The 23752-nt window shown below is 38.5% G+C and overlaps 1 protein-coding gene across 5 annotated transcripts; it reads left to right on the top strand.

The window, feature by feature from the left end:
- The first annotated feature begins 2744 nt into the window (after positions 1-2744).
- On the top strand, positions 2745-22611 carry ZFP14 (ZFP14 zinc finger protein). Of its 5 annotated transcripts, none has more exons than XM_040632804.1 (6): positions 2745-2949; positions 7837-7923; positions 9916-9994; positions 11188-11314; positions 12421-12519; positions 17251-22611. In XM_040632804.1, exons 3-6 carry the CDS (start codon positions 9965-9967, stop codon positions 18615-18617), a joined length of 1623 nt encoding a protein of 540 aa, XP_040488738.1. In that variant the 5' UTR covers positions 2745-2949; positions 7837-7923; positions 9916-9964; the 3' UTR covers positions 18618-22611. The 5 variants fall into 5 exon arrangements, with proteins under 5 accessions (XP_040488738.1, XP_040488740.1, XP_040488741.1 ...); XM_040632803.1 differs by lacking the exon at positions 2745-2949 and adding an exon at positions 5289-5514; XM_040632805.1 differs by lacking the exon at positions 2745-2949 and adding an exon at positions 5291-5514 and having other exon boundaries at positions 12424-12519.
- Positions 22612-23752: the final 1141 nt, after the last annotated feature.

Here is a 23752-nt window from a genome sequence, read left to right as displayed (position 1 = left end):
TCCAGATGCATCATCCTGCGTCTCAGGCTGATTCCGTGGTTATTTAGGCTGGTCTGGTACCTATCCAGCTCGACTCAGGGGACCGGCTGAAAAAGGGGTCCCCTACTCCTCCACCATCTTCAAAATTGTCGAGAATTGACTTTAGATGAAAATATAGTCCCAACAGGAAGGAAAGAAGAACATCAGGTATGGTCAATATGTGGGTAAATATAAAATATGTTTTCTTCTTTAAATGTTATTAATATATATGACTGTTTATGGTTTTTTGTTTTATTAAAGATTTTATTTATTTATTTGAGAGAGAGAGTACAAGCAGGGGGAGCAGCAGGCAGAGGGAGCAAGGAGCCCAATGGAAGACTTGATCCCAGGACCCTGGGATTGTGACCTGATCTGAAGTCAGCCGACTAGGGGCGCCTGGGTAGCGCAGTCGTTAAGCATCTGCCTCGGCTCAGGGGGCTCAGGGCGTGAATCCGGCGTTCCGGGATGGAGTCCCACATCGGGCTCCTCCGCTGGGAGCCTGCTTCTTCCTCTCCCACTCCCCTGCTGTGTTCCCTCTCTCGCTGGCTGTCTCTCTGTCACATAAATAAATAAAATTAAAAAAAAAATGAAGCCAGACGATTAAACCAACTGAGCCACTCAGGTGCCCTATATGACTGTGTAAAGGAAAATAATGCAACACTGTATAGTGCAGTGTACGATGTATGTATGTATGACATATGATGTATGTATGAAATATGTATAACAACAGTAGGACAAAGAATAAGAAGTATAAATGAAATGATATTGTTTACAGGATTCCTGTGCTTTAAACAGAGTGATACAACATTAATTCTAAGTAAACTATGTTTAACAAGGATGCATATTTAAATCCCTACAGCAACATCTAACAAGATGCACGAAGGTATAGCTAAAGTGCCAACAGAAAAATTCAAATATATTAGAAAAAATTGATCAATTCTCCAAAAAAGACAGGAAAGAATAGTTAATAAAAAAATGTGGCAAATAGAAATCAACCAAATAGTAAATATAAATCCAACCAAATTAATAATTACATAAATAAAAATGGACTATTTCAATGAAATGCCAGAGACTGTCACACTGGATAAAAAATGTGAAACACAAATTACATGATATCTACCAGAAATGTATTTTAATATAAAATCACAGGTAGAGTTGAGGAAAAAAAAATGGAAAAAGATATACCAGCCTAGCAGTAAGCATAAAAAAAACTAGAGCGACTATACTAATACTAGACAAAACAAGACGTTAAGATGAGACATAGAGAAATATTTCATAATAGAAGGGTCAATTCATTGGGAAGACACACAACCATAAATGGGTATATACTATATAATAGCGCTTCAAAATACATGAAGCGAAAACTGAACCAACTAAAGGGAGAAATAGATAAATCCAGAACTGTTGTTTTCATGTATCTCCTACTTCATATATATTCTATTTTCAAAATGAGAATACGATTGGCCTTGACATTTTCAAATAATTTCTAAAGTTTTATATTCTTTTTTTTTTTAAGTTTTGTATTCTTGAGAGGAGAATAAATTCTTCCATCTATTAACTACTGTATCAAAACATCTGAGATGGGGAGGATGCCGCAGTGGTGGATAAATCCTGGTAGGCTTATCCCATTCCTTTCCTGAACGAACCTAGGACATGACAAATTCATTGATTACTCAGCTGAGAAAGACTTCTGAAGATACTCTTCCTAGTGTTCACTTGCCAATCCTCTTCATCAGGAAGACAAAAACATTACAAATGTACGTACTTAACAGTGCTTGAAAATACTCGAAGCAAAACCTGATGGAACTAAAGGGAAAACATAAATAAACATACTTCTCTCATACCTCTAATTGCCAGATTTTTAAAAATCGGTAAGGATAAAGGACATCTGAATGACAACTCATTAGTCCCCCCCTTATCCTCAGAGGACACACTTCAAGACTCTCAGGGGATGCATGGAAGGGTAGATAGTACTGAACCCCATATATACTGTTTTTTTTTCTATACATACATACCTATAATAAAGTTTAATTTATCAGTTAGGCACAGTAAGAGGTTAACAGAAATAATGAAATAGAACAATTAAAACAATATGCTGTATAGTGCAAAACTTTTGCAATATTTAAAAAAAGTTATGTGAATGTGTCTTTTTCCCAAAATATCTTACTGTGCCGTACTCACCCTTCTTGTGATGTGAGATGATAAAATGCCTAATAATATGAGGAAGTGAGGTGAATGATGTACACATTGTGACACAGCATTAGGCTACTATTAACCTTCTCACCAAACAAGCGGAGTTTCTGCTTGGGGATGGCAGTTGACTAGTTAACTAAAACTGAGGAAAGAGAAATGGCCAATGGGGGGAGGGGGAGAGGAATTTATCGATCACCTTAACATAACAGAATTTATAGAACAATTTGTTCACAATTGCAAGAAGGAGAAAAAAACCGAGAAGAGGAAGGAAGTTCGGAAAGAGGGAGCTCGAGCAAGCACGAACGACTTTTCTGCGTCGTCCGTTACCGGTTCTGCTATGGTTTGCGGATATTTTTATTGAGTACTTGATGTATATCCACGTCCTACTTGGGCAGACATGCTGAGAACTTGCTGTGTGCCTAGTATGTAGTATTATGTGTTTGCTGGTGTCAAGACTTCTTTCTAAGACATATCAGGGCTTCTTCAGCGACAAACACGACGCCAAACTCCCAGAACGCGCTTCCTTCAGTCCTGGGAATCCTTGAAGGCCCTCCCTTGTAACCCACTCAAGCCCAAAGGCCTCCCAGAGCTCTCCTCAGCGCAAGCGAGCACCCGCGCTTGCGCACTCCGCGCACCGATTTGGGGCGGGGCCGGGCCCTCCCTACCGAAGACTACATTTCCCACAAGCCTCTGCTCCTAGTTTCCTTCCGGCTCTCTGGCTGGTGTCTGCTCGGAGAGGTGAGTTGGTCGCGTGCATTGAGGAAATGGGCGCGGGGGTGGCGCGGGGGCGGCGCGGGCCTTTCTGTGAACCGGGTTGCACTGACTGTGGAATTTGTGACGCTTACTGGGCATCGGGTGCCCTGAGGCGTCCTTTCCCTTTCCGCTTAAGGGCTGCACATATCCGTCGGCCCAGAATGGCTCCGAGTTAGATGTATGAACCCCGGAGTGAAGGCCCCCAACAAAAAGACGCAGTCTCGAGAACTGCAGTTCTCAGAACCACAGCTTAATCAGAGCTCCCCACGTTAGGAAACTACCATGACTTCGGAGACAGATTCCAGACCTGGCCTTTGTACCCGGCCTTTCTCTGAGACGAGGAAGGCTGAGGTTTACCCCGGACTCCCTCTTAGTTCCATCGGGTTATGTGCGTGGTGGATGGTGGGAGCAAGTGTGATAGCGGGGGTGTGTTCTGAGTTAGCCAGGCCGGGCTGAGTTCCAAGAAAGGCTCGGTGCCTCAAGATTCCCGTCTCTTTTCCCCAATCCTGCTGATCTTTAGGAAGGAGAGAGAAAGGAGGAGATAACCATTGGTATGTCTATTATCTTCTTTGTTCCGTGAAATGTAACTTTTATTTTTCTGGACATGGAAACATTTGCATCTCCTGGGAAAGAATGAAAATCAGTACGGACTGAAAAGAGAAAAAGCAGCCCTTGCGTTGATCAAGGCTGGGAGAGAAGAGACAGATAAAGCCAGCTACAAAATTAATAGGAAGTATTAGTTCATGCAGCAATTGTAAAATGCTGTAACAGCTCCCTCTTTGAGAGATTAACAGTGATGCTCCAGACTCGTTTTGCCATTTTTTATTTTATTACTGGAGATACCCAATTGCTAAACTACCCTCCCTTTAAGATAACACTTCATCTCCAGTTAATCCCTGCCTTTCCTAGTCTCACCTCGGAAACTGCAACCATTCTGGAATTGTTCCCTGCTTCCCATACATCCTTCAAAATCCTTCATTTGGAACTCAACCCTTTACAAAAGAGCTTTTCTTCTCCTCCTCCATTGCATTCCAACCCTTCCTGTGGAATTTCCTCCCTCTCTTGAGTCAATAAATTTGATTTTGTTGGACTATACAGGCTTGTTCCAGGTAGTCTTTAGCTTTTAGGCTTTAACGCGGGAAATACCCTATCTATAGACCTGGTGCTTTGCTGTTCTTTCCCGGTGAATGATAGGGGTGTTGAGGTTACCTCCTGCCTCCTCTCCAGTGCTGAACATTTGGCAATCATCTGATTCCTTCTGTGAGCTGTTTCTTTCTAATCATTTAAGTGGCTTGCAAGTAAACCTCCTGAAGGGAGGCCAACTGCAGAGCTTTATTCTAGGCTTTGATTTGTTGAGAGGATTACAGTTTAGTTGGAATCGTAAGGCTAGGTGTCTTTGATCTTCACGACTGCCCTGAATTCAAAAGCAGGCAAAGGTAGGAGATAGTTTGGTGACAGGGTTTTCTGCTTTTGAGGCTTTAAGGAATTGTAACGTGACAGGGTTTTTAATGGAGAGGTCTGTGTTAACAAGGGAAGGGAATGGAAGATGTTAGTTGAAATTTGAGAAATGGTTTGAAGTTTTTGATAGCATGAGTAGTCAAGTCATATATTTATGTGCTCTTGTGAGAGGCAGTTTAGTTATGGAGCTAAATTACCACTGTTCTAGTCCTAAAACTTCCACTTAGAGCTGGGTGAAATTGGGGTAATTTATTTCATCTCTTTGTGCCACAGTTGTTTCATCTGTGAGAGGATAATGATAGAAACTGCTATATAGGATTGCTATGAATAGGTGAATTAATATATATATATGTGTATATATATTATATAAAATATATATGTGTGTATATATAATATATATATTTTATATAATATATATAAAATATAATTGGCACATAATAAGTGCTCAGTAGATTTAATTGTTACTATTATGTTGTAATTCCATCTTTTTTCTCATCACCCAGATCCAAAAATTGTGAGGATTTTCCCACATTGGCTTCAACCATCCACGAACCCCCTTTTGTAAATTGTTGTTAATCAGGAGGAATTGCTTATCAATATGGAGTTTGAAATTTATTAGCTAGCATTATAAGAGCAAGGCTGAGAAGCTTGAATTTTTTATGGAAAAAGAGTATGTAGTATTCTTCATCTTCAGTGATATAACTGACTTCTATTTAACATTTATTTGCTATTTTAAGTGCTTTATTATGTGTGATGTCTTATTTAATCCTCATAATAACCTTTTGAGTTAGAATCTATAATTATCACCATTTTTTTATGGGAGTGACTAAGGCTGAGAAGTTAAGTAACATGTCCAAGATCACAGTTAATAACTGTCAGAGCTAAGATTTGTTTCCTGAAAGTGTCACACCAAAGCCTGTATCAGTAATTAATTATAACAGTATACCAAGTCTCATCATTATGTATGCTTAAAAAAAAATTCTTCCTGCCTTACTCAGTAACCTTTCATGATGGAAGGAAGAGATATTAATCTGATGACAGCAAGTACTATCACGTTATGTCCAGATTATACTGAAGCTGTGCAGTCTGGAGGTAATGAATTTCATACAGTAAGATTTACGTCTCACAGGTTTTTTGCGTGGGTGTGTTTTTTAAAATTTTGTTTTAATTCCAGTATCGTTAACAATGTCTCATGGTTTTTATTTTAATGATGTTTTACCCAAAGTCAGATTAGTAAGACAAGGAGATCCAATAGCCCTTGGAGGCTTCATAGGCATCTTAGCACAGAGCATTGACTCAGAAATAAAATAAATTTATTTCTCAGTAAGATTGAAAGGAAGCAGCCATGAGACTGCCATTGTTACTTAAAAGGCATCATTCAGGGATTTTTTTTTTACCATTCTTTACTAGATAGAACAACATACATGGGCAAATTCAATCATAGACTTGGCTCATGAATTAGAAGGTTAAGTAAATAAAAAAAAAGAAAAGTCACTTGGGGCACCTGGGTGGCTCAGTCAGTTAAGCATTTCCCTTAGGCTTGGGTCATAATCCCAGGGTCCTGGGATTGAGCCCCATGTCAAGCGCTCTGCTCAGCGGGGAGCCTGCTTCTCCCTCTCTCTCCCTCTGCCTGCTGCTCCAGCTGCTTGTGCTCTTGCTCTCTGTCAAATAAATAAATAAAATCTTAAAAAAAAAAAAAGTCACTCAGGAAAAACAACAGCTGTTCTTAGAGTATCCTGGGCTTTTTCTCTGTTCAACAAGAAGACTTAATGAAAACTTTGAAATGGGGAAGTTTTTGCCTTATTTGGAGTAGTTGTGTACGTTAGGTTCACACTGTGTTTAATATGGTGGTGAGTGTCGCTGCTATTGTAAACATGTCCTTCTAGGCTTACTTTTTTTTTTCTGTCACAAGAATTTAATGCCACACATGTTGGGATTGATTGATATTTTTATTTAATTGATTTTTTTTTTAAGTAGCCTCCACACCTAGTGTGGAGCCCAACTAGGGGCTCAAACTCATGACCCTGAGATCAAGACCTGAGCTAAGATCAAGAGTCTGACGCTTAACCAACTGAGTCCCCCAGGTGCCCCATGGGATTTTTTTTTTTTTTTTAAACACACTGGCTTCACCCATTTCATCAAAATTAGGGCAGTGTCATCACTTTTTAATATGTGCCTGGTTTTCAGTGGTATAGATGCAGTACTATTTAATTATTTCCCCAGTTAGATTCTTTTCAGCTTTTATTCACTGTAAACCATACCTGTCAGTATACCTCTGCAGACATCTTTATATACATGTGCAAATAGTTCCTTTAGTCTTAGCAGTGGAGTTCTGGGAACTGGTTCACAGGATTTACGGGTTGTAACACCAGATATAATTTGGACTAACACAGTGTCCATTTCCTCATGACTTTACTAATCTGAGATATCATCAGTCTTTTAGACCTCACAGTCCCATCACTGTAGAGGGTAATTTTTGTGTGTGTTCTACACACATCTCCTTAATTAGTAGTGAGGCTTAGTATCTTTTGAAAGGTTCTTTTCCTTCCTCCCTTCCTTCCTTCCTTCCTTCCTTCCTTCCTTCCTTCCTTCCTTCCTTTCTCGAATTGCCCTTACTCAGGTTTCTCCCAGTGAAGTAGAAATCTAGTCTTCAGAGGCAAAAACCAAAGTGGAAAGATGACTTTTTAGTTAGAGAAATGTGAACTCAGAACAAAGCTTTGCCACTTAATAACTGAATTTGGGCAAATGATTTCACCCCTGAGCATTGGTTTCCTGATCCACTGAGAGATGAGAAGAAATACATAGCAGAGCAGTGCTGAGGGTCATGGGGTGATGTACACAAAGCACCCATCATGTAACAGTTCTCCGTGAATGTTGTTAACTAACTGCAGTAGTCATGGTATGAGAGGGGGGAGGTGCAAAGGTTGTCACCGTGTGAGAGGTCCTGATTGGAAAGCAGAGTAGTGAGTTGTTCGGGCTGGGAAAAGGCCAGTGGCAGCAGCTGCCAGGCTCAGCCTGTGTGGTTTTCAGGCTTCATATTTAGGAAGCTCAGGCAAGGATCCTGGGGGCTCAAGAGGCTATATATGGGTGGTATGGCCCTTTCTCAGCCCTGAAAAGTTGTACTGGAGGGAGGAGTCCAATGCCAGGACCAGATCTGCATTACCAGGTGGGGAATCCTCCGAAGTATTCAGGCTTCTATACCAAATCCGTTATTGTTCAGCTGGATTTTCTCAGGGCTTGGATTTCCTCAGACTTCTTAGAGTCTCCTCTAGTTGTTGTGAGTATGGGATCAGGGTGGGTATAGTGGCGGAGAATAGTTAGGAAGTGGGAAGGGTAAAGAAAAAAGCACATTAACATAAGTCATTTTGGGATCTCTGAGTTACATTTGGTTTCATGGCCTCTTTTTTCTTCCAGATCTGGCTTATCTGGGCTCTACAGTTCTCCAACAGGGAAACCTTGAAAAGGACTGACCAGTTCTTGCGTTTCAAAACCATGGCCCATGTAAGTTGATGTTCTTTTGTCCTTTTTGAAATAGTGTTGATCTCTAGGTCATGTGTACATACTCTTTCCTTACCCTGAAACTTCTTATTTAACAGAACTCCTCCCAAGAACTTGCTTTAGTTACTCTCGGTCCTGTGAGGGTTGGAGACAAAGAGCCCAGTGTCCTTTCTACATGCCCTTCCCTCTTCCCAACTAATGTGGACTGTCTTCTAGCTCCAAAATCTGACAAGAGCCATGAGGGAGGAAAAGTGAAATGCCTTGAGAAAAATGCCGGCATTCTCTGCAGAATGTCTCCTTGTTAACATTTTCCAGTAGAACAGCTTTTGATTTTAATATTTAAACTTCAGAGAAAGTACATTTCTCTGAAACAGTGATTTTTAGTCTGGTTTTATGTAGGAAAAATTTGTGTCCCCAGTTTGAAAAAGAGTTTGAAGAACTCTTTTCAAAGTTTTATTGACATGTAGCATACATAGAGAAAAGTCCATAAGTCCTAAGTGTGTAACTGAATGAATTTTCATAAATTGAGCACATCTGTGCTATCAGCATTCAGGTCAAGAAAGAGAATATTGCTAATGCCTTAGATGCCCCCCTTTCAGTCACTCCCTGTCCACCCAGGCCAGATATAACCACTATCCTGACTTCTTTTTTTTTTTTTTTAAGATTTTATTTTATTTATATGAGAGAGAGCTCATGAGTTCAGGGAGGGGTGGAGGGAGAAGCAGACTCCTTGCTGAGCAGGGAAGCCCAGCGCAGGGCTCGATCCCAGGACCCCAGGATCATGACCTGAGCCGAAGGCAGCTGCTTAACCAACTGAACCACCCACGTGCCCCCACTATCCTGACTTCTACCATCATAAATGAATTTTGCCTATTTTTAGAACTTTATATAAGTGAAATTGTATACTTCAGTACAACCTTTTTTAACAAAAAATAATGTGCAGGAGAGTCTCGTTCTATTTCACATTGCTAGACTATCAGAACCATCTGCAGATGTTTTGAGATGCATGCAGATATCATTAAAGAGGATGTATCTGGTGCTGCTGATGAGAATGGAGTTATCAGAGCATCACACTGAGTGCGAATCATAACTGAGTGTTACGTTCTTGTTGAAATGCATTTTCATAGTGCTGTTAACGTGTAGCTCTTGTGTAGTATAAAATGAGTTTCTAAAAAGTTGGGGAAGTATTGATGTTGTGGGGAAAGACACAAAGCAAGTGAGAAAAGTGAATTCAGTAAAAGAGACAATGAAAATATTAAAGCTAAAGATACGTGTGCAGTAACTCACCCATGTGTACTGTAAGTCTATACTGGAGGGAGCTGTGAAGCTATTTGGAGGCTTGAAATTGTGGAGTTCTTTGCTTTAAAATGATGGGAAAATAGGTACCTGTTTAATAATGAAGTATTAGAATGTCTGATATTCAGGAATGGGTTATTGATATTAAGTGGGAGATCCTTGTTTTGAAAACTTTCCTTGAAGATCTGTAGTTTGATGAAAGAGAGAATTTGGTCCTATTTGACTGTCTGGAGGTCCTCTTTGACTGCCTGGAAAACTCCAGACTTCTTTGCAGACGTGAGTTTTCCAAGTACATAAGATGAGATTTAGTGTTGGCTCGTCTCAGTCTCTGTATGTGTTGAGATCTTATGATACATATGTAAGGCTTTTAGGATTGGGTGGATTGGGTAGGGATATAATTGGGGCCTTATATTGTGAGGCCTAAAATTTCATACGCTGACTTGATATCTTTGTCAGGGCTCCAAAATCCTAATCATGAGTTCCCCTGCTCTTGCCAGATACACTCCCCATCCACCAGAAAAGACTCCCACCTGGCTAGCTTTCCTATCAGACAGATGACCTAAACCCCTCCTGGTCCTCACTCTAAAGGGTTTCACCTGCCTGTCGGCCCACAGAATTATTCAAACCAACCAGTCACATCCTCCTGAGGGAATCAGGGACACCTTACCCTCCTTTTACTACAAAGCCTGCCTCCCACAGACCCTGCTTGTTCACTCCATTCCTGAGTGCAACCCCTGTGTGGCCCTGCATGACGTGTGGTGTTCTCCTCCCCTGGGCTGTGAGTATACATGTCTAATAAATGCTGTCAGTCTCATCTGTCCAGTGTCAGGAATTGAGCCACCTCATACTATTTAGGGCAAGGGATCGCTCCCTCACCAGTGGGGTGATTAGGAGGTTATCAGAACAGAAATGCAAAGAGATCTCTCTCTTGAATCATCTCCAGCAAACCCTGAGAGAAGAATACCAGGAGCAAAGTCCATTGCGTAATTTTACAGGATGTACTGGTTTAGAGCAAGGTTTCTCAGCCTTGGGACTATTAATACTTTGAGCCAGAGAATCTTTTATTGTGGGGACTTGTCCTCTGCATTGCAGGATGTCTAACAGTATCCCTGGCCTTTACCAATTAGATGCCTGTAACACACCCCCTCCCCCCAGTGGTAACAACAAAAATTGTCTCCATACATGGCCAAATGTTTTCTGGGGAGTAAAATCACTCCTTATTGAAAACCACTGGTCCAGAGTGATGTCATCATGGTTCAGTACCCTCTAACTCTGGAATGAGGAAGGGTATTCAGTGAGGGATGATGGATGATAAAGACTAAGAAGGTCAACCAGATGCATAAGGAATAGAAAATGTAGACTGTGAGAGCTGAGGAAGATTTTTGAAATTGAATTGAATTAAAATATCTAAATAGGAAAAGAAAAAGACTGAATCGAATATATATAAAAAATGTGGACTACCATGTAGCAGTTTTTGTAAAGTTGACTAAAGAAGTGGTCTTTATAGGGAAAATGTTTATAAGAAAATCTGACTTTATGGTGAACTTGAGTCTATTTCCTTAAAAAAGATATTGTAGTACATTTAGGAGAAGTTTTTATCAGTATTTTTTCACGATCATTAAAGGGAAAAGAAGGTGGAGGGTGCTTCCCATGAATTTGTGGTGGAGACACATAGCTTGTAGAAGGCTTGTGTGTATGGTCTCATTTAATTGGGACTCTTTTTGGTTATTTTATTCATTTTCAGATATTTTTGGGTAAAAAATTAATCTTATCTGCAGCCACAAGACTATTCAAGACACATAGAACTCTGCTTCAGTGACACTAATTTCTTACTGTCCTGACTCATAAGCCCTACCCCATTTATTTGTTATGTGGCGTCTTCTCTGCATTACAGTCCTCGATCTCCTCCCTTTTCATTTAAAAAATATTTCACGTATTTTCGCAGGTAATACATGAGTTTTATTTTTGCAGGGTTCAGTGACATTCAGGGACGTGGCCATAGACTTCTCACAGGAAGAATGGGAATTCCTGGACTCAGCTCAAAGGGACTTATATAGGGATGTGATGTGGGAGAATTATAGCAATTTCATCTCACTAGGTAAGGCTATCTATCCCAAATTGTGTTGCCTTTCTCTACTGTCAATTTCAGGAAAATGTTTTGAGAAACTAGATAAATTTTTTCTCTCTATTCCAAAGGAATGGTTTTAGCTTCATTAGGTTGGAAATAGGCTCCTTCATCACTTGCATCTGGCTCTGTCCTTCTGAGTTTCTTCAGGCTCTGTAATTTACTTGTTTCACTGATATCCCAGGGCTGGGCTTGAATTCTGGGTTGCTTACAACAGAAGCATTGTCCAAGAAATCAGATTTTACATTATATTTGAGCCCAGAATTGATGCAGGTACTTAACACTCCTTTCTATTCCACCTGCAAGGAGAGTACCGAAACACAGGGGTTTTGAGTCTCTCTAAAATCAGGGGAGCCTATAGAACTTACACAGTAGGAAATGGCTCCACAAGGTTTATTTAAAACTAAAGTAAACACATTCTGTTTCCTATAATAGACATATTCAGTTCTACCTGCTTTGTGGTTGAAATTTAAAATCCGAGAACTTTGCATTTAACATTGAATGAGTAATCCTAGAAAGAATCAGAAGACATCTCAGGAAGACACTCTCCTGTCAGCAAATTGATAACAATAAAAATAGCTAATACACACACACATATATATGTATATAAATAAATTATATATATATATAAAAACTTCATATATTTGTACTTAGATACTATTCTGAACATTGTGCGTTATTAAGTAATTCTCAAACTCTATAGAAATATGCTATGATTATCCTCATTTCAGATGAGAAAACTTAGGAATAAGAGGTTAATAATTGGCTGAGGTAACACAGCAACAAAGGCAGGGTTTAAACTCAGGCAGTCTGGATGCAGATTCTGTGTGCTCCACCAGTACACAAGACTGCCTCTCAATAGAGCTTGTATGAGTTTAAATTATATTAAGACCTTTTCTTAACCATCTGTTCCTTGTGCTTCTGAAGTTACCCTATAATATGAGTGCTCTTCAGCTCCCTTGCATTCCTTTGCTCTTAGGCTTTGTAAAGTATCATTTTGATCTGTAGTTAATTATAAACTTAACCAAATTTGAACCTGACTTTTATTCTTATGATTTCATGTCGCATTATCTTTTAAGCAGAACCTTCCATTTCTAAACCAGATGTAATTACCTTATTGGATGAAGGGAAGGAGCCTTGGATGGTTGTGAGGGAAGGGACCAGAAGACACTACTCTGGTGAGTGAGGGCTGAGCAGGATGGGGAATTAATTAATGCAGGTAATTAGCCAAGCCTGTTAGCCTTAAGATGTTGTTGGAAATCTCTCTTCAAAAGCCCGTGACTTGTGGAGGAAAGGGCTGAGACCTGGGAAGCAAATTAAAATCTTTTAAACCTGGACACCAATTGCATGTTGACCTTGATTACAACCCTCCGTTTTTCTCATTTTTTTCCTCCTACTTCAAAGAGAGGAGCTGTTCTCAGTAGAAGAAAAAAAGATGACAATAAACATAAGAGCTGAAATCAACAAGATAGAAAAAATAGAGAAAATTAATAAAGCCAAAAGTTGATTTCTTGAAAAGATCAACAAAGTTGGTAAACACCTAGCTTGACTCATCAAGAAAAAAAAAGACAACAATTGCTAATACTAGGAATGAAAGAGTAACTGGGTTATCACTTCACACCCTATAGCCATTAAAAGAATAATGAGAGAATACCATGAGTAATTTTCTGCCAATAAGTTGGACATCTTAAATGAAATGGGAAAACTTGAAAAACACAATTACCAGAACTGACACAAGATAAAAAAGGAAAATATGAATAACCTTATATCTATCAAAATAATTGAATTCATTATCAGAAATCTTTCCACAGAGAAAACACCAGGTTCAAATGGCTTCACTGGTGAATTCTATTAAGTATTTAAGGAAGAACTAGCAGCAGTGTTACACAAGTTCCTTCATAAAAGGAAAGAACAGCTCCCAACTCATTTTCCGGGAATAGTGTCACTTGTATACTATGTCCTGACAAATTACTAAAGGAAAAAAAAATGACAGGCTCCGTATCCTTCATGAACATAGATGTAAAATCCTTGTGAAAATATTAGTAAATTAAATCCAGCAATAAAAATGATGATCAAGTAGGGTTTATTAATCCCTGTCATTCACAGTATTAACAGGAATAAGAGAAGCCATGTGATTGTGTCCATAGATGTAGAAATAGCATATGACAAAATTCAACATCTATTCATGATAAAGTTTTCAGGAAACCAGAAATTGAAGGGGAACTTCCTCAAAAAATACTGCTTAAAAAAAAAATCATAAACTTCATCATACTTGATTGAAGAGTTTTCCCCCTAAGATTGGGAACAAGGCAAGAGTGCACACTCTTCCCATATCTATTTAACATTGTAGTGAAGGTCCTAGCATTGCAATATGGCAAGAAAAATAAGAGACAAAAATCAAAAAGCAAGAAGTTAAACTCTGTTTGGAGATGGCGTGATTGTGTAGATAGAAAATCCTAAGGAATCAAAACAGCAACCACTCAAAGTAATAAATGAAGTTCACAGTAAGATTACAGGATACAGAGTTAATATATAAAAATCAATTGTGTTTTTATATACTAGAAGTGGAAAAAATAAGAAATTTAAAGTAAAGTAAATTAAGTCAATTAAAATTAAAGCAAATTAAGTCCATCTACATTAGTGTCAAAAAACAAAAATACTAAGGAATAAATTTAACAAAATGTGCAAGACCTCCATACAAAAAATCATGGAACATTGCCAAGAGAAATTGAAGACCCTAAATAAATGGAAAGAGACTGTTTTGGGGATGGTGATGTTTGGGGATGCTGATGTTCAACTTAGCATTTCTAAGGTAATCTTGGAAAAGGAAGAATATATTATAGGACTTAGACTACATGACTTCAAGATACTTCAAGATTCATTATAAAACTACAGTAATCAGGGGCTCCCGTGTGGCTCAGGTGGTTAAGTGACTGCCTTTGGCTTGGGTCATGCTCCTGGGGTCCTGGGACCAAGCCCTGCATCAGGCTCCCTGCTCCCCGGGGAGCCTGCTTCTCCCTCTCCCCTCTGCCTGCAGCTCCCTCTGCTTGTGCTCTCTCTTTGTCAAATAAATAAATAAAATCTTTAAAAAAATAAAAGTAAAACTACAGTAATCAAGGGGCACCTGGGTGGCTCAGTATGTTGAGTGTCCAACTCTTCGTTTCAGCTCAGGTCATGATCTCAGGGTCATGAGAGCGAGCCCTGCATCAGGCTCCAGACTTGGTGGGGAGTCTGCTTGAGATTCTCTCTCTCTCTCCCTCCCTTTCACATTATCTCTCTAATAAATCGTGATCTTGGGGTTGTGGGGTGTAGAAATTACTAAAAATAATAAAAAAATAAACTTTAAAATATGAAAGCTAAATTTAAAGCTTTTAGAGGAAAACTAGGAGAATTTCTTGCTTTGAATATTATACTATGGTTATGTAAGATGTTAACATTGAGAAGGGCTGGGTGAAGGTTGCATAAGACTTTCCTGTATATTTCTCTGCAACCTTGTAGGAATCTACAGTTTTTTCAAAATAAAAGTAAACAAAACTGTCCTACATTATATGGGTGGTGGGTAAGAAATTTGAACAGAGAGGGCCTACTCTTTTTATGATCAGTGATTGTAATTCATTTATATGTAAATCTGTGTCAGTCAGTTTGAGCGGCCATAACAAAATACCATAGCTTGGGTGACTTACACAACAGAAATTTGTTTTCCTATAGTTCTGGAGAGTGGAAGTCTGAGATTAGCATTTGGGAGCTCTGATGAGGGCTCTCTTCCTGGCTTGATCTTCCCTTCTCACATTGTCCTCACATGGCAGAGAGGGAGAGGGAGAGGAGGAGAAGAGAGAGAGAAAGAGACCTTTTATAAGGCCACCAGTCCTATTGGATTAGGAGCCTTATGACTTCATTTAACCTTAATTATCTTCTAGAAGCACTGTTGGCGAATACAGTCAGTGTGGGTGGTCAGGGCTTCAATGTATAATTTTGGGGGGACACAATTCAGTCCATAGCAGTATCTATCTGTATAGGATCCAGTTTCTTTCTGGCTTCTATTTTGATTAGTTTATATGCCTTTTGTTGCCTAAAAATGTATTCATTCATTGAGTGTCCAGTCTGAACCATGCACTGTGCTAGACACCAGTGGAACAATTGTGAACAAGAGTGGTAGGTTCCAGCAGTCATATTTACATTTTAATAGGAATAAGGACATTAAGTAAACAAGTAAATGAATAAATAATATTAGGTGGTGACGAGTATTATTAAGTGAGAAGAGCGAGTGAATAGAAATTGGCAGGTATAGACACATTTGTTTTAGGGTGGTTAGGGCTTTTTAAGGAGGTAATATTTGAGTAGAGACGTGAAGAAAGAGCTCAAGTTATAGGAATATCTAAAGCCAGAGCAGTCCTGATAGAATAGCAAATGCAAAGGCCTTGGGTCAGGAGATCGAAGTTTTGTGTATTTGAGGTACAGCAAGGCGGCCAGGATGATGAGGATGATTATTCAAAGGTAAGGCACGTGACTTTTTAGTGTGATAGAAAGCCATTAGAAACTTTTGAGCAGGGGAATTACATAAGCTGATTTGTCATATAATTATCCCTCTATGGAGAAGAGATTGAATTAGGGGTAAGATGGGAAGAAGGAAGACCAGTTAGGAGGTTATTTCTTTAGTCCCGGTTGAAGATGATGGTGGTTTTGGTTGGAATAGTAGTGATGGGAAGTAATTAGATTCATGGTAGATTTGCCCACTACATGCTGGTTTGCTCCTCTGTCTGGACACTTTCCTCACCTTACTTGGATTTCAACAGCCTGCCTGAGCAGCTTATTATCTATGTTCAGTTATTTATATTTGATTCTAATTATAAAGAGAAATCATTAAAAACATTTAAGTAGAGAGACTCAGATATTGATCAGCATCAGAATCATTTGCTGGAGAATTTAAATAAGTACAAAACAAAAACATGCCCAGGACTTAATCCTGTAGATTATGTTTCAGTCAGTTAAAAATACCTCTGTAGTTTTAAGAAGTCTTCAGGTGCTCTTCTCACTGATGTAACTTGTTTCCCTAATCACCAGCCTTATCTCCAGTCCTGGACTCCATTCTCTGTTTCCTTTGCTTTTTTTTTTTTTTTTTAATGTATGAGGATAGTCTGTTCCATAATACAATTAATAACTGCAATACAAATAAGCTTAATAGCGATATGGAATAGGGAATGATAGCACTATAATGTGAGAGTTTGTTGGTTTACAGGTCATTTTCCTACCTGAATGAAGCCAGAATAAAAGTAAACTTAAAACATTCAACAGGAAAGGGAAACCATTCAACTTGATGCTTTATTGTTGGTTGCCCTTTCACCTCCATATGAAAAAAAGTAATAATAAGTATCTGCATCCAGGACTCCCTCCCCAGAGGTAGACGCCATCAAGCTTGCATGGCTTCTAGCAGGAGACAGGTTGCATTTTACCCTGTTCCCACCTTAATGGTAGTCTTGCTGGCTCAGGGCTTTTTTTTTTTCATTGCAGTGTCTCAGCACCTAAAATCTAGCATTTCCACTTTTTTTGTGTGCACATTTTAGTATCCATGAAATGGCCTTCAGCCATGTTGAACTGCCTCTTGAGTTATCTCTTGAAATATCAATTATTGTATTTGTTGGTGTTCTGCCAATAAAGTTAGATAGGTTTGAGTGGTCTCCTCCCCCCTGTTGTCTTCATAAACTCTTATTTTTTTGGTATGTAATTTTGCAGGAGATAAGGGGTTTTTTTAGGTACAATACATGGTATTGTAGCAGAAACGCCTGTTTTAGAGGTACCTAATCCATTCACTTATAATAGACATTATTTTAGGTGTCTTTTACTTCTCTATAGAAGTTTTCTTTTTTCTGTCACAGGAAAATAGTGTGTGTTTGCCTTCTGTTTTCTTTCAGATTTGGAGTCCAGATACAGGACCAATACTTTATCTCCAGAAAAGGACATTTATGAAATATATTCATTCCAGTGGGAGATAATGGAAAGAATTAAAAGCTGTAGTCTTCAGGACTCCATTTTTAGAAATGATTGGGAATGCAAAGGCAAGATTGAGGGGCAAAAGGAACCACAAGAGGGATATTTTGGGCAAGTGAAAATCACTTCTGAAAAAATGACCACTTACAAAAAGCATAATTTTCTTGCTGAATATCAGAGAGTTCATAATGGAGAAAAGTTGTATGAATGTAAGGAATGTAGGAAGACCTTTATTCGTCGCTCAACACTCAGTCAGCACCTGAGAATTCATACTGGTGAGAAACCTTATAAATGTAAGGAATGTGGGCAGGCATTTAGACAGCGTGCACACCTTATTCGACATCACAAACTTCATACTGGCGAGAAGCCCTATGAATGTAAGGAATGTGGGAAGGCCTTTACAGTGCTCCAAGAACTTACTCAACATCAGAGACTTCATACCGGTGAAAAGCCCTATGAATGTAAGGAGTGTGGAAAGGCCTTCAGAGTGCATCAGCAACTTGCTCGACATCAGAGAATTCATACTGGTGAGAAACCCTATGAATGTAAGGCATGTGGGAAGACCTTTAGGCAGTGTACACACCTTACTCGACATCAGAGACTTCATACCGCTGAGAAGCTCTATGAATGTAAGGAATGTGGGAAAGCCTTTGTATGTGGTCCAGACCTTAGAGTGCATCAGAAAATTCATTTTGGTGAGAAACCTTATGAATGTAAGGAATGTGGAAAGGCTTTTAGAATATGCCAACAACTTACTGTTCATCAGAGTATTCATACTGGTGAGAAACCCTATGAATGTAAGGAATGTGGGAAGACTTTTAGACTCAGGCAACAACTTGTTCGCCATCAGAGAATCCATACTCGTGAGAAACCCTATGAATGTATGGAATGCTGGAAGACCTTTAGTAGTTACTCACAACTTATTTCACATCAGAGCATTCATATTGGTGAGAGACCTTATGAATGTGAAGAATGTGGGAAGGCCTTTAGATTGCTCTCACAACTTACCCAACATCAGAGTATTCATACTGGCGAGAAACCTTATGAATGTAAGGAATGTAGAAAACCTTTTAGACTGCTCTCACAGCTTACTCAGCATCAGAGTATTCATACTGGTGAGAAACCTTATGAATGTAAGGAATGTGGGAAGGCTTTTAGACTTTATTCATTCCTTACTCAACACCAGAGAATTCATACTGGGGAGAAACCCTACAAATGTAAGGAATGTAAGAAGGCCTTTAGACAACATTCACACCTTACTCAACATCAGAAAATTCATAATGGGGTTTAATACAAGAAAGCCTTCAATTGTACATTATGTTGCAGAATATCTGAAAATTCATTTTTTTGAAAGTTGCTTCATGCTTCAACTAAGCATAAGAAATTTTATATTATTGAAAAAAATATGTTGCTTTAAAAGCCTTCTGTCATCATTCAGACATTGTTTATCTTCAGCAAATTCATATGAGGGAATAATATAATGAATGTAGGAAAATCTTTAGCCTTATCTATCATTATCTCCATTTCACTCCTTTGTTACCAGTGTGTTATTGGACAAGGTACTTAAACTTCTGTGCCTCATTTTGCTCACTTGTAAAATGGTGATAGTAGTACCTATGTATATTAGTTATTTATTGCTGTGTAATAAATTACCACAAATTTAGTAGCTTAAAATAATACACATTATCTCACAATTTCTATGGGTCAGGTGTCTGGGCATAACTTTGTTGGGTCCTCTGCTTCAGAGTCTCTCACAAAGCTAAACTAAAGGTTTCAGCCAGGTTTGGGTCTCATCTAAAGGCTCAACAGGGGAAGGGATCCATTTCCAACCTCACATGGTTGTTGGCTGTCCCCAACAGTTTCTAGTTGGCTGAAGGCTGACCTTAGTTCCTTGCCACATGGGCTTCTTCAGCGTAACTGCTTATTAAGTGTGCAAGCCAAGAATGCAGTAGAGTCTACTAACATCATAGAAGCTATAAACCTGTGTGATCTAATCACCAAAATAACACCTGTTTATTAGTCACCTTTGCTGTCTTCTGGTTAGAAGCAAGTTACTGGGTCACCCCACACTCAAGTGTAGAGGATTACACAAGAGTATGAATACTAGGGTGTAGGGACCATTTCAGAGTCAGCCTGCCACACTGTGTAATAGGATTATCTTAAGGATTAAGTAGTTAATGCTTGGGAAAATAGCACCCACATAGCATGTTTTCTGTAAATATTATCTACAATTGTTGTCATTAGTGTTAGTGAATTCATATGACAGGAATTTACTCTAGAAGTAATAAATGTAGAAATGCCTCATGTCACTGCTCAGCACTTACTAAACTTAAGATAATTTATTCCAGATAAAATCTAGGAGGTTATATTGAATGTGAGAAGTTCATCATTTGAGTTGCATCAGTCATTTCAGGCTGAAAAGAAACTTTACAGATTTCATGAAGGTGAGGTTAAGAGTACAACTGTTGAAGAATCAGAAAAATGTGAAATTATTTTCCTATAATAAATTCCAAAAAATAAATGTTTTATAATCCCTATTGTCTGACCACTGTTAAAGATTAAAAACATCAAAAAGATGGCAGAAAGGAATCTAACCAGTTGGAAATTTAAATGTGTGTGTGTGTGTGTGTGTGTTTGTGTGTGTGTATTTTTTTTGTAAAATTCATATAAAAGAAAGATCATTCCATTACTGGCAGTATATGGTTTGATGTTTAAATTGCCCCATCTTCAACCAGTGGAAGTTAGGTCTTTTGACATGACCCCACTAGTAGTTTGATAGTTTACTTGGTTACAGCTGCACAGTTTGGTCAGCAATGGAAGATGCTTGGGCACAACTCATTCTAAAAATTGATAAGGGAAAAAATAAGCATTTATTTTCCTTTTTTCCCTGAACCAAGTTTCAGGGCCACCAAAAGTTACTCAAATTAAAAGGTTTTTGTTTTGTTTTGCTTTTAAAATATCAGTAAATACAGAAAGAATGATAGGATTAGAAAGATCACCATTTTCTAGTTCCCTAATGGAATAATGGGTCCAGAAAATGATCTTTGGTGGATATTAAAACCATTGCGTGAAATATTTCATAGAACTTTACAGTGGATTTATCAAGCTGACCACCTCTGAGCCCTTTGATCAATTTTAACCTCTATGAAAGTGGGACTCTCAGACAATATCCACATCCTGATAAAATGCAATAGGAAATACCACTGCCTACAAAGCCTTATTGCCAAAATAGCTGAAGGAAACAAATCTTTGAATCAAACTCTTTAAAAACGAGAATTTGGGGGAATAGATGAACAAAGTAAATGGCACCACAAGGAAGTAGCCAAGCAGATCCAGAATGTGTAAAATTCTACGAAACAAGTGACCTGATTTCTTCAACAAATGAGTGGCATGAAAAAGAAAAGGGGAAGGACAACAGTTAACAGATTAAGAGACTTAAGAGACCTATCAACTGAATTCAGCATGTGGGCATTGCTTGGACCTAGTTTGAACAAAATGTAAAAAGACATTTGGGGGACAGTGGGGAAAATGTGGACATGCACTGAGTATTAGATGATATTTAGAAATACTAATTTTGTTAGGGATGATAATATCACTGTGGTTATTAAAAGATAAAAGGTTCTATGTGTTAGAGATACATACTTATATATTTAAGGAATGGTAAAGATACCAGATTTGCATTAGAATACTCCAGCAAAAGAAAAAGAATTGGCCAGGAGAGCTGGGAAGTAGATTGGCAAAATGTTGATAATTACTGATGCAGGGTGATTTGTTTTGGGGGGTTCATTGTTCTAATATTTCTACTTTTTTATGTGTTTGAAAGTTTCAGAAATAAAATGTTTAAAATCAAAACTGAAATTTATAGACTACTTAGAAATGATTGTTAATGAGATGTGTGCACCTAAACTTGTCAGATGTCCCCCAAAGTTCTGTTCAGTGAGAAATTCATCCCCTTTAATGCATTAAGGAAATTTCATTTGTGCACCCAGTCTTCATCATCTTCACTTTATCCACAGCAGTCAACACAGGGCCTGTCACATAAATAATGTGTTAAGGGAGTGAATACTTACGTCAAGAAACCAGAAACAGAACAGAATAAAACCTACAAAAGAGAAACAAAACACAACTGAAAATAGAAATTAAGGACTAGACAGTAGTAGATTTAATCCAGTGTTAATAATGATGAGATTTTGGAAGACCTAATCAAGAAAAAGAAAATGAAAGATAATGCACTTAGAACATGGACAGTAATAAAGGTGACATAGCTACAGATTATCCAGAAAATTTTGTTTTAGTTACAACACAATACTATGTATAAGTGCTCTATGTATTCCAATACCTAAAATATAAAGCGGTTATTTTTTTTTTCTGTAGGAATATGTTATGACAATTGACTCAAATAGACCAACAAGCAAATGTGTGTGTGTGTGTGTATGAACTCCCCACTTAAGAAAAAAATCTGATAATTGTACAGGTGAAAGCTTTAATAAATAGATAATCCTTCACCAAATTCTACCAATTCATTCTGCACAGATAAAATAATCTTGATACAAACCTAAATGAAGATAGCTCCCAAAAAGCAAAATCTAGACCAGCTTCATTTATGAAGATTCTATTCGTCTTAATTCTAAATAAGGTATATTTAAAATTTATTACAAAATCAGTCTTCACTCAGAGATCCATGTGTTTGCCTTTCCCAAGTCTCAGATATCTCCAGAAGACCTGTGTTTGTAACAGAGTGTAAGGCCTTAACCCAATGTTCTCTACAAACTTGTTTTGGGGTATTCTAGTCCTTGATGATATTTGGGGGGAAAAAAAGATTTCTCAGGAAAATGTGTAAATGCAGCAAAGCATTTGCTTGTGGGGAAATCCAAGTACACATCCTCAGCTTGTCAAAAGATACAGGAAAGAGATTTTTATTTAACATGGTGTATCTCAAACTTCATTGTGGAATTCTCATTCCCAGTATCTCTTGCCATCTTTAGAGTGTGAACCACTTTGATAGATGCTTCCATGACCACAATGACTGTCTTCAAGAGCATCATTTCAGACATATGGTGAGTGATTGTGTTGGCAGGGGGTGAGGAAAGGCACTTTTCTTTGCAACTCATGTCATATTCTGAAAGCTTCCTGCTTGAATCTTGAGGCCTAGTACTTTTCTATAGAATGTAAAAGATTCTAGCTTGGTCCTTGATATGTATATATTAAATATGCTTAAATATTCTGTTAAATAGTGATTAGGACATAAACGATTTTTCATTATAATAAAAATGCTATATTGAATATCATTTTGTGTATTTTCTGACTTCTTTGAAGAGTTAAGAATCTAAGGTGCATATCTAGAAGTCTCTGTACATACTCTCCACTTTACATGTTGCCGTATGGTTGCTCCATCACTGCTGTACTGACTGAGCCAGCCAGGTGCCCCATTATTGTACATTAAGACACAAAGATGTCAGGGGCGCCTGGGTGGCTCAGTCAGTTAAGCATCTGACTCTTGGTTTCAGCTCCCTAATTTTTTGTGTGGCTCTCTATTGAAACAGGTCTTAAGGTCATATCTCAACTATGGAAAAGATGTTCCTCCTCTCTAAAAATCTTGTCTTATAAGTCATATTTTTAAAAACAATAGGTTCTTCTAGCTTTCCATTATTCAGATGTATTGTCCTTCAGACTTCTACCTCTTCAGTATCCCAATGTAACTCACGACTTCTCTGCTGTAACCAATACATTCAGACTCTGGGCCCTGTTTGCTTTTTTGAGGTAAGTACTGACATGCAACAAAAACCTTCAGTCTTACTTATTAGATATTTCAAGAAGATGATACAAGAGTGGCCAATATGCGCACAAAAGGATGCTCAACATCATTAGTTATCATGGAAATGCCAATTAAAACCACAATGGGGGGGGGCCTGGATGGCTTAGTGGTTAAGCATCTGACTCTTGGTTTCACCTCAAGTCCTGATCTCATGGGGCATGAGATCCAGTGCCATGTCAGGCTCCGAGCTCAGTCGGGAGTCTGCTTGAAGATTCTCTCCCTCCACTGCCCCCCGCCCCACACATGCATGCATGTGCTATTTCTCTCTCTCTCAAATAAATAAATCTTTAAAAAATAAAAAGCCACAATGAGGAGCACCTGGCCCAGTCAGTAGTGCATCTGACTCTTGATCTCAGGGTCATGAGTTCAAGCCCCATATTGGGCATGTAGCCTATTAAAAAAAAAAAAACCCCACACTGAGACCCTGTAACTCAAGCAATAGCTAAAATTAGAAAGATTGACAATACAGGCTGAGGGTGGGGGAGGGGGAAAAAGATTGACAATAACAAAGTGTTGGTGAGAATATGGAGTAACTAGTACTCTCCAGTACTGTTTGTGGGGTTGTAAAATGAAATGATCTCTGTTGAAGACAGTTTAAACATAACAACTAC

Source organism: Ursus maritimus, unplaced genomic scaffold, assembly GCF_017311325.1.
Source record: "Ursus maritimus isolate PB19 unplaced genomic scaffold, ASM1731132v1 scaffold_19, whole genome shotgun sequence".
NCBI lineage: Eukaryota > Metazoa > Chordata > Mammalia > Carnivora > Ursidae > Ursus > Ursus maritimus.
The sequence above is the reverse complement of the archived record's forward strand: the minus strand, read 5'-3'. Positions and strand labels throughout refer to the sequence as shown.

Excerpts from the sequence above, each read along its gene's own strand:
- ZFP14 (XM_040632804.1), top strand. The coding sequence starts at position 9,965 with ATGACGTGTGGTGTTCTCCTCCCCTGGGCT. Across the intron at positions 11,315-12,420 it reads TAGCAATTTCATCTCACTAG|CAGAACCTTCCATTTCTAAA; the intron begins GTAAGGCTATCT and ends TTATCTTTTAAG. Across the intron at positions 12,520-17,250 it reads GACCAGAAGACACTACTCTG|ATTTGGAGTCCAGATACAGG; the intron begins GTGAGTGAGGGC and ends GTTTTCTTTCAG.